This window comes from Falco peregrinus, chromosome 1 (assembly GCF_023634155.1).
Source record: "Falco peregrinus isolate bFalPer1 chromosome 1, bFalPer1.pri, whole genome shotgun sequence".
NCBI classification, from domain to species: Eukaryota; Metazoa; Chordata; class Aves; order Falconiformes; family Falconidae; genus Falco; species Falco peregrinus.
The window spans coordinates 50,028,422-50,043,709 of NC_073721.1; the positions used below are offsets into that span (position 1 = coordinate 50,028,422).

The window sequence follows — 15,288 nt, forward strand, 5'->3', positions numbered from 1 at the left end:
CTGGAGTTCTTTCTCCCCTTAACACAGAATTGATAGCTTCAGCTCTGTAACAGCTGAAGCTTTAGAGAAAAACTTTAATAATGCAGTCTGCACTTTCATTCCTATCGTCTTTTCAACACTGGAAATGGGTAAAGGTTTGTATTCTGTTGGCAGTCACCACGGTTCAGTGGCACACTTCTGTAATGCCAAGGAGAAACCAGTTCATTTCCTAACTGCTGCTGAGTGCTGTTTAGCTCAGGGGACAGACTTAGAGTATGAGCTACTGCACCGAAGCATTAGCTATCGGGCTGGATTCAAGTAGGAGCAAAATAGTCACTAAAACCTACTTTGAATGGCTGTGGTGGTTGATCATACCTTCCTCTGGGGGTGGGGGGAGCGCAAAGCAGCCTTGAATAGCATTTGTTACAGCAGTAAGGAACACTGCAGTACAAAGCACCCTTGTCTGTCTGTGACTGCTGTTCTGGGTCAGCTTGAGCTGCACTGCAAGGTTCTGCTGCTGTAGCCATGTGGGGAAAAATCATCAAATGTGGCATAGGTACTACAACCTTTGTTGAGTATCTGTACAGAGCTATAAGAAAGTCTCTGCTGAGCAATCCCCGTCCTTCACTTGCACCTTCTCCTGCTCTCCGACTTCCTCTGCTGGTGCAGGCCAGGCCATGGGCTGAGTTACGATGGGTTTTTACCCTGAACCCATGAGTACCAGTTAGAGCAGGTTTCCTTGTCAGCGGGAGCAGTTCTGCCTTGCTCAGAACTGCTCTTCTATGGGATCTGAGGTGCAACTCCTGCCGCCCAGTACGTACCATACTGCCATTGCTCCTAACAGGCCACGGGCTTCCTGGGAATGCTGCAAGGCCAAAGGATTCTTCTGGCTTTGGCTGACTTCTTGGCCTGCCTGGAGCTTTGTTTTAAGTTGTTTAGCTGTAACAGCAGTTTTTTAATGTCTATATGTTTCACTTCTGCTTAGCTTCATAAAAATTACACTTACGCCAAATGATTATACATAGATAATCGTAACAAGTCATTTATTCTATGTGGAATGAACTATTTATAAACTTAGCTTAATGCTGTAATGAAACAGAGATGATAGCAGAGCATTGGCAGTGGCGAGATACAGCCATGGGATGATGCCGAAGACTACAGAGCCAGTTACTGTTAGTTAAAAGATCTGTAAGCTTTGTAGCCAGCTGGGAAAGCCCAGTTTTTAGGAGTAACAAAGAAGTATCTGATATGTTGGAGAGTTTCCATTTATAGTAACTTGTTAATGCTGAACTGCAAACCAAGGTGCTAGAAAACATATAAACCAGCCCTAAGTGCAATGTGGTGCAAGAAGGAAGAAACCATCAAGATTGTACCCCCAGGAAAGAGGAAGAAGGAACCCTTGCCACGTGCTCTTCCCAGCAAAGGACCTGGGATGCTGGTGGCTGAAGTCAGCAACCATCGGACCCCAAGGGGCAGTGGAAGGGCGAATGTAGGAGGGGTAGAAACTCGGAATTGTGTTCCAAACAGCTATATTACTGTTGAGAGCTTTTATGTAACAGTATTTGTTTATTTTCTTTTCCTGTAATAATTAGATCCGGCCTGCTATCAATTATTTGATCAGATTGTTAGGATTTCACTTATACTAACAATAAATTCTTGGCTTTGCATAAAAGGCGTTTCCTTTTGCCTGTAAGAAGACGGTAATTGTTAGTGTTTTCGGATAAGGATGTTCCAGCTGTCCTTCCAGCGCAAGTCCTTGAGTTCAGTAACGGACAGCGAGGGCTCCCCGTAGGTCACAGGGCTGAACGTGCAATAGACAAAATAAACCGAAGAGAACCAGGCTACGATCGATGCACTGAACATGCTCTTGAGAAGCAAAGATCTGGATGAGAGAGGAAAAGAGCAGTAAAGTTACATCAAGGCTGGCCAAACACTTCATCCAAAAGGAAGGCTTACATATGCCTGTCGTCTTTGAAGGCAAAGGACAAAGTGTGGCTGCTGCTGGGAAAAAATCACTGCTTTCCCTGCAGCGGCTTGCCAAGGTGACAACCCTGGGGGAAAGAACAGTGTCACTTTCCTTGTCTATCTATCTCTTAAAACCAGATACCTGCAGAGATGATCGCCAAGGTGCTGTAATACGATGGGAATCAGGAGAATCTGGAATGTGAGGGCAGGCAGGTAGTGGTACAGGAAAAGTGTTTTCTCCATCAGGAAGAAGGGCAGGTAATTCACAGCCCAGCCTCCAACACAGATCCCCCCGGCGGACACCCAGAGCTGCCACGCACCTGCAGGAGACAGGCTAGATCTCAAAGCACAGTCCCTGGTAACTGAAAGTCTCTAAGAGGTTGCATACTGTCATGGTTTGGCGTTCCCCCCGGCCCCTCTCCACAGTTTCTGCTAATACAACCTTTAACTTAACCACATTCAGCTGAGGGAAATGGTGACATTTTGTCAGCTTTTATGAAGTGCCCACCAAGCTTCACAGCATGACAAGAAAATGTGCTCCCAGAAAGGTCAGCGTAAAACTGCCCGGCCACACAGAGGAGCTGGTACCTCAGTTGGAACAAACACATCAAAAATAAACCCCTCCCCCACAGCCAGCATCCACCTCTTTTAAATCATCACAAAAGGGCTCAGCAGAATCCACATCTGAGGCCTGGATATTTCTTACATCCAGGGAATGACTCAAATATTATGCTGGTTACTATATTGGCTCATGAGGTGATGGTCATACTGCGATAACCATCATCAGTCTCTTCATGGGTTACTCTAGATGTTTGTGTGTCCTCAATAAAAATGACAGGGTTGGGGGCAGGAAAAAGTGCTAGCATAGCCAAGCACATAGTGCAGAAATGGGGTTTGGGGCCATTAAGGTGTACCAGAACAAGCAACCAAACCCCCACCTCAACACATACATAGACACACAATGAAATCAGACCTTCGGGAATGTCGTAAACCTTTCTCCTTCGTCGTATCAAGTACCACAGGGACAGGCACATGTAGACCACAGCAGCAATGTTGGCTGAAGCCCAGGTGACAACATTCCCAAGGAGGTGGATCTGGGCCTGAAGGAGAGTAGAGGGTCTAAGCCAGAAGCAGGAACACGCTGTCGTTCTTTTAGGTAAATTTAAGTATTACCTACATGTACTTGCTAAATGAAATGTCAGAATGCGCCTGGCTAGTAACCTGAACAAAGCTAGCTGATAAACTTTGCTGCTTTAAAGCCCTTTTGTAATGTAAGTCATTTAAAAGATGCTATTGGAGATGAACTCATCTTCTAAACAGAATCAATAATGGAAACTATTAAAATGCAATTTCCCTTTACAAAAAAAAGTACAAGACGACATGATTTAATTAAACTGTCAAAGCTGTATCTCATGCCAAAAAAATGCCTCAACCCTCAGGGAAAATACATTTTTAATACAGGAAAAGTCCACCCTGGAGCAGCTCCTTAGCTGGAACTGCAGCCCTGCTCTCACTCACACTCACGGAGCTCACATCTGAAGGCTGCTTTCTTCAGCAGGTTCACGTTTACTTCTACTTCTTGTACTTACACCAGAGGTCGGGTGGAGCCAGTAGGCAATATTCGTGTCCATTGTGATCCAGTCGAGAGCAGAGGAGCTGTACTTATGTTCTGTGTCTTCATTTTTTAACGTGAGTATTTTCCACTGGAAAAAGGGTAAACAGAAGGCTTTCAGAATTGGAACCGTGAGAGAGGCATGGGTGGCCAGCTGCCGATGTAAGATGTTAAGTTTCTAACCTGGGAGTGGAGATTTTGCACATCTCATACTGGATACCGATCGATACAATTGTTTTATTTTGTTCTTATATAATGCACTTGGTGAATTTCTACAGTGTTTGTAAAGGGCATCAACACTACGACTGCACAAACACCACATTACAGTTCAGTTTCAGATGGCCTCTGGGAGCCCAACTGACCTTCCCCCCGCCCCCCCTCTGTTTTTACACAATCACTTGGGTATTGGTTACTGAGTAGCACAGGTCTCTAAGTGAATCATTCAGAAATACTTCTTTTCACTGAGGAAATCAAACTAAACTACTCCATCAGTAAGGAATAAACAATGAATCCTCAGGCTCAGGGTCTGCAGAAATGCTCAAGTTCCTGCTCTGTAGCAGAAGGAAAGATGAAGGGAATAACAAGTCACTCACCTGCAGTTCCGTGAACTTTGCCATGAAGCTTAGGTTTTTACTTATGTCCATCTGCGTGGGAGAGTGGAGTTCCACTTCCCTCTCTTTTTGCTCTTGGCCTGGAAGAAGACAGCACAGCTCAGAAATAACGACCTAAGAGGCAGAAAAGCTAGAAAAGGGGAGAGCACATATAATATACCCCTGGCTCCTCACACTTTGGGGAGCCCTTCTCCAATACACAGTCCAACTGCAAGAGCGCTCTAAGGGGATTTGTAAGGATTGTGTCATCACGACTGAGCCAAACCCTGCTGAACACACATACACACGATACCACCTTCCCATCAACATGAAGCGTCCCCCAGTCACAGAAATGTGCTTTGAGAACACGGCTGAGACATACTTTTCCCATATCTGTGCTCCTCCACATTCCACACCATGCTCTGGTGGTAGCCTTTGGACAGCTTCTCTCCAACCACCTCCAGCTGCCGGTATCCCCACTCAGGTAAAGATGCTCCACTGAGCTGAAAGTCAAAGACGACTGTAAACTTACAGTCCTGCCCATTGCAGCTTCAGGACAGAAGTTCCCGGGGCCTGCCTGAGCGGTAGATGACAGCAAGGGACAGCTAGAAAGCATGTGAAGAGTCACCACACAGTACTGGCTCAACAAATGCTACAGCCAGAAAGTCAGTGATTCTGGCTAACTCTGTGAAGAGGTCCTTAACTATTCCAGCTGCTGTCACATACTACGCACAGACTCAGCATCGATTTCGGAGGCAGTATTTAAGCCCCAGTTATGTACAGTGGTCACAGCCGCCTGAGAAGCAGGACAGCTCTGCATGCTGAAAAGGAATGCAGTATGAGTATGGCTACCCGAAACACATGCTGCTCTTTCGTCACGTTAAACAAGTTTATTGTTTCCCTTTGTTTGCTTACTTGGTTATTTGTTTTAGCACTTTAGGTATTTGGGAGCAGAGAGATCTGAAGTTTATGAGATTACGAGAACGGCATGGAGCAAAAGCTACAGGCAAATAAACACAAATCCACTTGCCTTTAGTACTGCAGAGGTATTCACGTGAACAAACCTCACTTCGGACAGAATTGTCTTCCACACGTCTGTGTCAGACTCTCGATTTACAATTTCCTACAACAGAAAGATGTCTTTTAGTTCTCATGTTGTCTCAGCTGTTTTTGCTGGAACATGAGGAGCTCCTCCCTTCCCTTTGACCACTCACCACTCTCCAGAGGTTTTGGGCTGGCATGGAGATGTTATAATCAATATAGCAGGAAACTTCTTGGGAGTGGGGGCTAAGAGGGGCAGCAACATCATGCCTAGAAGACAAGTAAAGTAAGATCCTCCAACACCACTGCCCAAATTCATATAAAAAGCGAACCCATAAAGGTATTGAACTGGCTTAGACCAGATTCAGTAATAAAGCAAAAAGTAATTCATTTATACAGATTACACTGTTTACTCTGAAAGAGAACACTGCCCACTACCAAGAGCTGCCAGGAACAGGCTCAGAGGAAGCCAACACAGATGCCTGCTATGCCAGGCTGAGGAACAAGCACCGATTGTGACAAACAGAGCCGCTGTTCATTGGGGTTTCCAATAATGAACAAATTAGGTTTGGAAGGGGCATAGCAAAAACCCAAGCTCAGAACAACCCTCTTCCTAATCTGAGTGATATTCAAGTACACGCAGACTCGCGTTGGGAAGCAGTCTTTGCAAAACGGGCAAGAATCCGTGGCCGTCAGCCACAGCACACAGGATTCTCCAACACATCTTCCTAACTTCCAGAGCACATCCTTCATGCAGGAGTAAGCCATCAACAGTTGAGTTGACTTTGGGTTAACAGTCACACAGAATACTAAAGACCGGCACCTGCCTGGAACGGAGGCAGTGAAGGGGCAAGGATGAAGGGGACTACTTATTTAGGAATCTGTAGAATGAAATAATGAGTTGTGAATGTGGGTGAAACCACCACTAGCCCCTCTAAAGGGACTAGTAGAGAAGACCAGAAACAGCTAGCAGCCACTGAACAGTTTGTGATTGGTATCAAATCCCACTGCCAGGTCAACTGCAAAAAATAAATAAGCATACAGCATCCTTTCTCTGGGCCACAGGGATGGCTTACAGAATGAACCACAGGAGGTCCCTGCTAGCTCTACCATTTTAAGAATCCATGAATAACAGGCAGGTTATAGTATATCTAAATGCAAGGGTCACTGTGCTTCAACCCCTGAATAGTTATTCTGAGAGACAGCGACCCAGAATGAGCAGAGCACAAGGAAAGGACTTACGTGTTGAGGTACCGAGTTGTAATGCCATGGACCAGCTGCACGATGTCTCCGTGCCTGACGGGACGGGGTGGGTTACTCACCACCAGCTGCTGCCTGGTGGAGCGATACCCAAGAGGAAGTGGTTACATTCTTCTTTATATATAATGCAACCTTGTCATGACCAAACTGTTAGGTCAAGAATCTGCAGGCAGGGACAGACATTTAGGCAGTAAGATGAGAAATTAAAGCAATCTATAGACTGTACCAGAATGGAAACAAAGCTCATCAAGGCAAAGGTGAGTTAAGGGCAGAATGACTTAGAAGTAATGGGATACTGACGCCCCAGCCATTAGGTCACTGGTCTGAATCCAGGTCAGTCAGGAGCAAGTTCAGGTTAGTCCCACCACACAGCTGTTTGGTGGCTTCTGTGAAATGAGTAAGTGCTTCAGCAGGCTCTGGCAGACATTTGTACTGCGACCGATGTCACTTTTGGCAGAATTATAAGAGAGATCAATCAATGGCTATCTCCACCATGAAGAACAAACTCTGATCTTGCTTCTGGACAGGGCTAACACATGCTTTGGCAAGGGGGAATGCTGCGGTTCACCTAACTGCTGCCTGCATTTTGCTGTTCTATAGAAGGACGTAAAAGCCAGGAGTCTTCGGTTTGAAGAATTTTAAGAAGATACTGGGTTTCTGTAGAGTCCCTGCCTGAAAAGCTTGCACTAGGTACAAACCTTCCCAGTGCAGGTATGATTTATAATGGCACACAGACCTTCTGGCAGGACTTTATGCAGTTCCCAAAGCAACGTAAGAAACCTACAAAAGCACAAGGGCTTTTACTGGCAAAACTACACGAACAAAGAGTCCTGCTCTCCACTAACAGTTACAATGGCAAAACACTTGAGCACAAACCAGGCCTCCCAGGCACAGGCACCCATTTGGAATCCCTCCCGATGAGGCAGGTTCTAAAGCTCATCCCACACTTTAAATACAAAGAAATACCCCTTCTGCAAAAGTGATTTCTATTCTCTTCTGAGCCTCATTCAAGTTTGATAAAACTCATCAAGGTGCTCTAATGCCAAGGCTCACACGTTTCAAAAAGCAGAAGTTCCCTTGCATGCAAAGCACCTGAAGAATTCCCACCGGCCTCGTGAGTCTTTAAATTTCCCCTTGTGGCCAGCCCAACCCCCATTCCAGCAGGAGCAGTTCAGACAGAATTTTTGAGCACTCAGTAATGCTTTTACCATATTGAGGAGGACTGTGCAAAGAGCTGCCCTTACTGACCCTGCAGCTGAAGTTAGTTGCTCAGGATCACACACAGCCCCTATGCCCATTAGCAGAGAATAGTCGTCGAATCCAAACTATGCCCTGCTTATGTTTTGGAAGCATAGAAACTATGCTTACAGCAACTCGGCATTTAAATCTCTTGCATACTCACATTCCAGGATCTTTGACAATCCACCAGTTGTTCACATCCTTGAAGGGGTAGCAGGTCACCTGCTGTTGATGGGAACTACCTCGGCCATTCTCGTACCTATACAGAAGGTTGAAAAAATGCCACGGATGTACAACAACACATTTCTGTGCTCAACAGTCACAGCAATACAAACCAGCACCAGATCACCGGCTCCGTTCCTGCAGAGCACAGAGAATCTGTGCGTCTGCAGTGTGCTAAGAACATTTAATGAAGAGATTGCCAGCAACCAAACCGAGACACCTGGACTGGCAGGTGAAGAACCAGAGCATACTTTTACCCTAACAATACAGAGCCAACCCAATTCCTCACCTGATGGGGTAAGTATTCGTGTGAGAATGGAGCCAACACTGCATGGGCTTGCCCAACACGTTCCGCAGAGTAATCTGAGAGCCGTAGGCCACCTCTAAGGGCTGACCCTGAGTGATTCGAGCCAGCCCACCCTGAGAAATGTAACGATAGGTTAAGTGGAAAGAAGAAGAAACAACCCAGAGGCTATCTAAATTCTATTAAGAGTCACCTGTCACTACCATAGCAGTATCTCAGCCCGATGGCTTCTCGATTGGTTGTATCTACAAAAATCAAGTCTTGCAGCACCACGCCCATGAGACAGTAAATACAACAATGCCTGAAAGACTACAGGGACTTAGGCAATATCCTTACAGCCATGCTGTTCTAGAAGACAGGCTAAGCACTCTTCTACAGATAATCATACTATCGTCCTGTAGTATACGACAGAATCGCTTGGGAGTTTAGTCCTGTATGTACTTCTTTAAGTTTCCTGTATGAAGGGACAAATCTTCAGCAGAAGAATGAATATATTGCTCTTGGCTCACTAGGAAAAGCTTTTCCTGTGTTATTAGGATTTCAGTCATTATTATTTCATTTTAAAGCAGTACTACAGCAGTAGTTAAATGTCATAAAAGGAACGAATATGCAGAATCAAAGGAACAAGCTGGCACACCTTTCTTCTAATAGTGAACACAAGACAGATCTCACCCTCTTCTCCCCTAACGGATTAGTTTCATGACCACACTTCCTTTACCTCTAAGCTGGCTTGGAAAGCACTTGTCATAATCTGGTCATGAGGCCCAGAGCGATACAGCAAAGTCAAGTGAACATAGAAGAAGGACAGGTACATTGACACTGGGATGACGATGAGGGCCAGTCCCCTAGCTAGAAAATGCCACATCAAGGAAACCTAGAAAAACAGAGAACTCACTGGTTTCATGCTCCAGCTATTAAAAATACCAGTGCACTTGGCTTGTTTTGTTTGTCTTTTTTAAGTTTCCCCAACCACCCTCATTCAGTTATGACTTCCTGGACAGCTGGATAACTTCCATGGAAGATTTGAACTGGAGTTAGCCGGAGGTATGTGAAACAGCATACACTTTGAGCCACAAATCACCAAGACATGGATAGGAACAGAAAAGCCAGTCACATACATACGTTTTTCTTAAACTTAACTCCATTTTCCCCAGCAGCTGAGCTGGGAAACTGTTCTATGACAGGACGGTTTGCAGGCTATAGTGAGGAATATCAGTACAAAAACTAGCTACTGTCAGCATTGTTATCTGTGGGCTTGCAAGGGTCCTGGCTCGCTCCTGTCCTGGAAATTTACACATGATGTATTTTGCATGTTACACTACCTACATTTGACAAGTTCTGGTCTCCTATCATGTGCCAGAAGTGGAGTCCTGCAATGGCCAAGAGCAGTATATAGGTAAACAGGCCCATATATTTCACTCTGAGAAGAAAGTGCATAAAAAATAAACGTGGTTAAAAACTGCACAATTACCTGATACAAGAAAAAACATTTGAACTTTCTCTTGAATGGATGCATTACAGTTCAAGGACTTAGATCCATGACTGGTTTGGTACAACATAAATAAGCCTCAAGGCTTTGACACCAGAAGGTATCACTTGTTTGGCAATTACATTAAATAACTGCAGTGACAAAGAATCTTCTCGATAACAAAGTGGCAGGTGACAAAGCACTGAGTCCCTAAATTCAGACTTACTGAAGCTTGAGGTAACTAGGAGGGAGGGATGAAATGCAGATGCAAATCTGTAACATAAAGCCATCTCTGAGAAACGCCTTTTCTTCTTCCCAGGACAGTACCCTCTAATGCCTGGTATTGTCCACTGTGAATTTACATCCCCTCTACAGAAACAAATCAATTCATTAAAAAGTCTGCTCAGAATAGCACCAAGAATCAGTCTTCAAAATCCAAAGCCCCACTGACACCTCAGATGGCAGGCAGGAAAGTCAGCTTTCCGAACCAAAGTAAGACATCATCACTTACCCAACTGCACAAGAACAAGCTACTCCAGTCAACAGAAGCCAAAACCACCAGCTTCCAGAGAAGAAACTTAAAAAGGACAAAGGAAAAGATCTTATGGTGAGATCTGGGCACCTTCTTAGGGTCCTGAATTCAGGTAATTTAACTTGCAAAAATCTTGCAGGATTCCGCTACTCCTTATTTTACTCAGAGTATCAGAGTACCTCATTCCAAACCTACCATGCCACCAGCTCTCAGCCCCGACCTACAGGGTGCTGCTAAATGTATTTCTCTGTATCCTGAAAAGCAAACCTGGACACTACCTGCCTTCTGATACCACAGATAAAAGAAATGTATTAAATCACTTGCTGGGCTCAGTTTAAAGATCATTTTACTTTACAAAGATTACTTTGATCCTCTGCAAGGATCAGAGAGCATGTGAAGTCACAAGAAAAGTGACAGAGATCTCTAAATTCAGTGCCTGTAAACAGTAACAAAGGAGCATTAAGTGACCAGTTATCATCACTGTTTCTGTGCACAGAAGGAAACCTTTCAATAAAAAGATCTGGGTGGGCAAAGGAGTGCTCCCACAGGATTTTATTTTTATTGTAAAATAAGAAAAGACAACCTTGCTGCCAGTTAAAACAGCCTTTAACACTGCTAAGAAAAGAAAACTTCTGGTGTAGCCATATGAGAGGTCAAAGCATCACATTTTACAGACAGATGAAGTAAGCTGCAGAATGGTGAAGTGACTTACAAAAAAACCCAACAGAGTATGTGACAAAATAAAAGTCACCACAATAATATCCAAAAGACTGGGAGACAATCCAGTTTTACCTGTGCCTTTGCAAATTGTAGAACTTCAGGTAGGACAAAACTGCCAGTAGGATAAAAAAAATCAATATTGATTCCAGCAGCATGAACCTTGACTGAGTGATCAAAGAGTTCTCTGTTGGAAAAAGAGAGACAGACATAAAATTAGAGAAACTTATGTATAGGCAAGTGCTACCTCAGATAACTGCGTTATTATCCAACAGAAGGACCTGCCCCTTTAAGGACAGCCAATTCATTTGCAATCTTACTGCCTGTAATAGGGAGGTGTTGGGTTTAAAGGGACAAAAATCTTCCGTCAGGAGCAAAGTACATGGCCATAACTGTCTCCAATGACAAAGAGGTGGGAAAGCAGTAAAATCTGTCAGGAGGCAGATAAAGGTGCTGTGCTTGCCTACAAAGGCAAAGAAAATCAATGCTGGGAAACCCAGAGAGGTGCTTCTCAAGGTAAAGAGAGCCAAGGCAGTGACCTCAGCAGGCAATGAGCATGATGACAAATCTTGAAGAAAGGGAGCTGCAATGAGCTGCTTTGTGCAGGATTCCCTGAGCCAGAATCAGAGCAGCTGGTAGCTAGGAGAGCTTTCTCTTACCAGGCTGCTAAAGGGCTGTTTGAGAGGTTCTTTCCCTTTCAGGCAGCTGCCAGCAGAACCTCAGAGAAAACAGGCTGAGTTATACACACCAGAACAGTGTCAAATCGTGCTAAGGACACAGACTGGTTTGCTGCAGTTTGGAGATGAAGAAATTTGATGAGCTCTGACTGTAAGTAGGGTCATCCTTGCTGTTAAAACCAGTATGTTGTAACTCATCCTGTAAAGCTCTGAGGAAGAGAGTACGTGTCTCCTTCGATGCAAGAAAAGTGGTTTTCTACATCCCCTGTATGAAGAATGAGGCCCAGGAGAATAATCTTACCCAAGAGAATCAGAAGAGCAGCTCCAAGTGCAGCACAGTGGGAGAACTGCAGTTCTACCAAAATCTGGTATGCTAAAGGCACACAGAGAGCACCAGCCAGTGCTGGCAGGAGTCGCAAGGACCAAACAGGAACATTCATGCTGTATTCTGAAATAGGAGACAACAGTGATGCACAAATTTGGAAACTATTAATTGCAGAGAAGACGGATCAATACAGAACTCCTTACCTCATTACAACAAGTTACTGAATCTAACTCCTGCTCTTCCTAATTTATTGTCCATCTTGTACTGCTTAAACTGTTTTAACTGATTTAAAAAATCTGTGCTACAGAATCATACTGCCTTAAACTTCTGTTAGAGACCTGCACAGGAATTTAAGAGGAGAAGTGAAAGTGTCAGATAAAGTGTTATTTCCACTAGTCAAGCAAAAAGAATCCGTCAGCCGCTGAAATACTGCTTATTTTCTGAAAGCAACGAGAAAGTCAAAATCAGCTCTTACCAGCTCCAATCCTGTTCCATAAAAAATTTCCATCAAATCCTCCTAAGTAACCTACAACATAAACAACAATTCAGAATTTCCAGTCTCAAAACAAGTATAAAAACTGGTGCTAAATTGGTCCCAGAACCATTTCCCAAACACACAGCTTTCCCATGCATGAAAGCCCACTTTCCCAAAAGGGTCTCCTTCATACTGTTTTGCCCACAGCAGAGCTTAACAATGTGCAGAGGCACGAAGAATATAAATTGGGAAAAACAGATTCTCAGTGACAAAATTACACATATATTTAATCTTTCCTTCCCGTACAGACACTTCTATGTTGGGTATATCTCAGCTACAGAAAGGAACTCAGGCCTGAAAGTCTGCTTGTTGCCTACTATTTCTAGTCACTGGCAGTTCTCACCTTACATTTCTCTTTATCCAAAGGACTGGCTAACAGTGAGGTAATGGATACGTGGCTTCATCACTTTCCCAGTACTCATGCAATAGACCCCTAACAGTACTAAGTAAGAGAAATCCTAATTCTCGCCACATCAGAGTCTCTCATCTGTCCCGTGCTTTTCCCCAGTAACAGGATCTGAAAACTCGTTTCTAATCAGCACTCCTCTCTTCCACAGGAACAGGCAACAGACACTTCTCAATTTCAGGAGCTGCCCTACCTCCCAAAGCTAGCAGCATATGGCCAAAAGGCGGGCCGCTGTCATCCACAAAGAAGATCCTCTTCATGTAGAGTGAAACGAACTGGCCATAATAAACTTCATCAAAACTGAAACACAAGAGGCAGTAATATATCAAATCTAATGGGAAATATCCTGCAGGCTACAGGGATACTAAGAAAGAAAACACTGTTTTGTTGGCAGAAAGCAAAGGATACAGTGCAGCACGGTGGCCTTGCCCCTTTGCCTTCCCTCAGGAGTATCTATTAGGGAAACACTATCACTGTATTTACAAAGGCTGACATCAGGCAAGCTCTACACTCCCACTCCTGCATTCCTGCCCACAAATGTTTAAAAAACAAAAGTCTGTGTCATTCAAGTAGAAAATAAACTATTCTACTCACACTACAGCCCTTGGATAGGAAAGCCCCCAAAGACGGCTTAGTAATCCCATCACAGTCAATGCTATGAGGTTCATATTTATCTCTGCAGTAACCACAATCGGCTTCTTGAGAAATCCCAACATCCTGTCAAAAGGTCTGTCCAAACCTTCAAGAGCAAACAGAGAACAGCAACAGTCACCCTTCCACTCAAAGCTAGCTGAAGATCATTTGACAAAAAGCAAGCACCACTTACTAGCAGCTCACAGTAACTGATCTTCCAAAGTTCTCTTGCTTTCCACATTTATGTGTTTTCTGCTGTACCTACAGGAATAACTATAAAAATGAAGTTATTAAATAACACACATAACTTTTCATCTGCCCTGCTTCTACATGCGTATGGTTCTCTGCCATCAATAGTAAGCTAGAAACTCTGCTTATTCTTACACTGGCTCTGCAGAAACACAATAGCTTCATTCAAGCCTATATTCTGCTTTGCACAAAGCAAACCTCCCAGCCCAAATTGTGATGTTAGTGATAGGCAAACCACATGCTCAGGCACCAGGCTGCTCAGGTAGCTTAAAAAAAACAAAAAACAGAAGAAGTGTTACTTCCTGGCAAAATGAACATATTTCTTGGGGGGGGGGGGGGGGGGGGGGCAGGGGTGTGTCAGAACTTGCAAACATCCTGTCTTAAAAAGCTGGCTATTGGAGCATGGATGCAGGTGCTGTAGGGCTCTAGCACAGCCTAGGGGGAGCAGCGCTGTACATTCTCACCTCAATACAACTGAAAATTACTAGAATAAATCCATCTGCTTAGCTTTGATCACGGCAGAACAAAGCAAGAAGCGAGCACATCGCCACCATCAAGCACGGTGCCACCGTCCTTGTTTCTCACTACCTACAAAACAAGAGCGCTGGGTGGAAGACCTTTTAAGAAACCCCTTGCCAAGCTGTACTCTCCACCAGCACTGAGGACGCCACACCACTGCCCCAGGTGCAGGACCCAGGAGCCAGGCCATCACCTCGCAAGCCCTGGGACCCCAAAGAGCACCCTTGATGGGTGCCATGGGACCCCGTACCCTGATGGAAAGGACCTTGCTTCTCCCTGCAGCACAGGCAGCTCCTGAACCCTGGGGCAGGAGTGCTGCAGCACCCCCCACCAGATTGCATACACCTCCTCAACAAACCATTAAGCCCTCTACCACGCTCTGCATCTCGTTCTGTGAGCCTTATGAGGGGGGTGTAGGACCACTAACCCCACCCCCAGCCTTGTTCCCCCTTTTGAGCTCCGGGGGAGCAGCAGGACAACTGACCCCCAGCCTTTTTCCCCCTTTTGAGCTCCGGGGGGGGGGCAGCAGGACCACTGACGCCACGCCCAGGCCTCACCCTTGACACTTGCAGGGTCAGCAGGACCCACCAGCCACCCTGTGCCCCCCCCCCCCCCCCCCGAGCGATTTTTGGGGCGGCACCGCACCACTAACCCGCCCCCAGGACCCCACCTCCCCGAGGTTTATGGGGGCAGTGGGGCCACCAGCCACCCCCCACCAGGCCGCGTACCCCGGCCTTGAGCCTCGCGGGGGGGGTGGGGGTGGGAGGCAGTTAGTGGGTTAGCCCCCACTAACCCTGCCCCCAGGCCTCGCCCCAACCCTTTGGAGCCTTACGGAGGTGAGGGGGGCGCGGGACCCCCGGCCCCACCGTGCCCCACGGGAGGCCGCGGGATCCTCGGGCCCTGAGGAGATGGAACCCCCCCTGCTCACCGGGGGTGGGCGGGACCATCCGCGCGCCGCGCCGCCGGATGTGGCGTCAGCTGCACGCAGCGCCGCGGGGGCGGGGAAAGGGAAGAG

General features: G+C 45.8%; 1 protein-coding gene across 1 annotated transcript; it reads right to left on the reverse strand.

Annotated features, from left to right (window-relative positions):
- Positions 1–994: 994 nt before the first annotated feature.
- POMT1 (protein O-mannosyltransferase 1) lies at positions 995–14,866 on the reverse strand. The gene is made up of 21 exons (XM_055802684.1): positions 14,219–14,866; positions 13,699–14,020; positions 13,467–13,611; positions 13,066–13,172; positions 12,407–12,457; positions 11,908–12,054; positions 11,005–11,116; positions 10,192–10,257; positions 9,539–9,632; positions 8,931–9,086; positions 8,198–8,328; positions 7,850–7,945; positions 6,430–6,522; positions 5,361–5,457; positions 5,177–5,269; positions 4,529–4,649; positions 4,150–4,247; positions 3,534–3,647; positions 2,918–3,044; positions 2,087–2,264; positions 995–1,861 (listed from the first exon to the last, which is right to left on the reverse strand). Exons 3-21 carry the CDS (start codon positions 13,586–13,588, stop codon positions 1,687–1,689), a joined length of 2,178 nt encoding a protein of 725 aa, XP_055658659.1. The 5' UTR covers positions 13,589–13,611; positions 13,699–14,020; positions 14,219–14,866; the 3' UTR covers positions 995–1,686.
- Positions 14,867–15,288: the final 422 nt, after the last annotated feature.

Excerpts from the sequence above, each read along its gene's own strand:
- POMT1 (XM_055802684.1), bottom strand. The coding sequence starts at position 13,588 with ATGTTGGGATTTCTCAAGAAGCCGATTGTGGTTACTGCAGAGATAAAT. Across the intron at positions 5,458-6,429 it reads ACAACTCGGTACCTCAACAC|GCATGATGTTGCTGCCCCTC; the intron begins GTAAGTCCTTTC and ends CTTGTCTTCTAG. Across the intron at positions 4,650-5,176 it reads ATACCTCTGCAGTACTAAAG|CTCAGTGGAGCATCTTTACC; the intron begins GCAAGTGGATTT and ends TTTGACTTTCAG.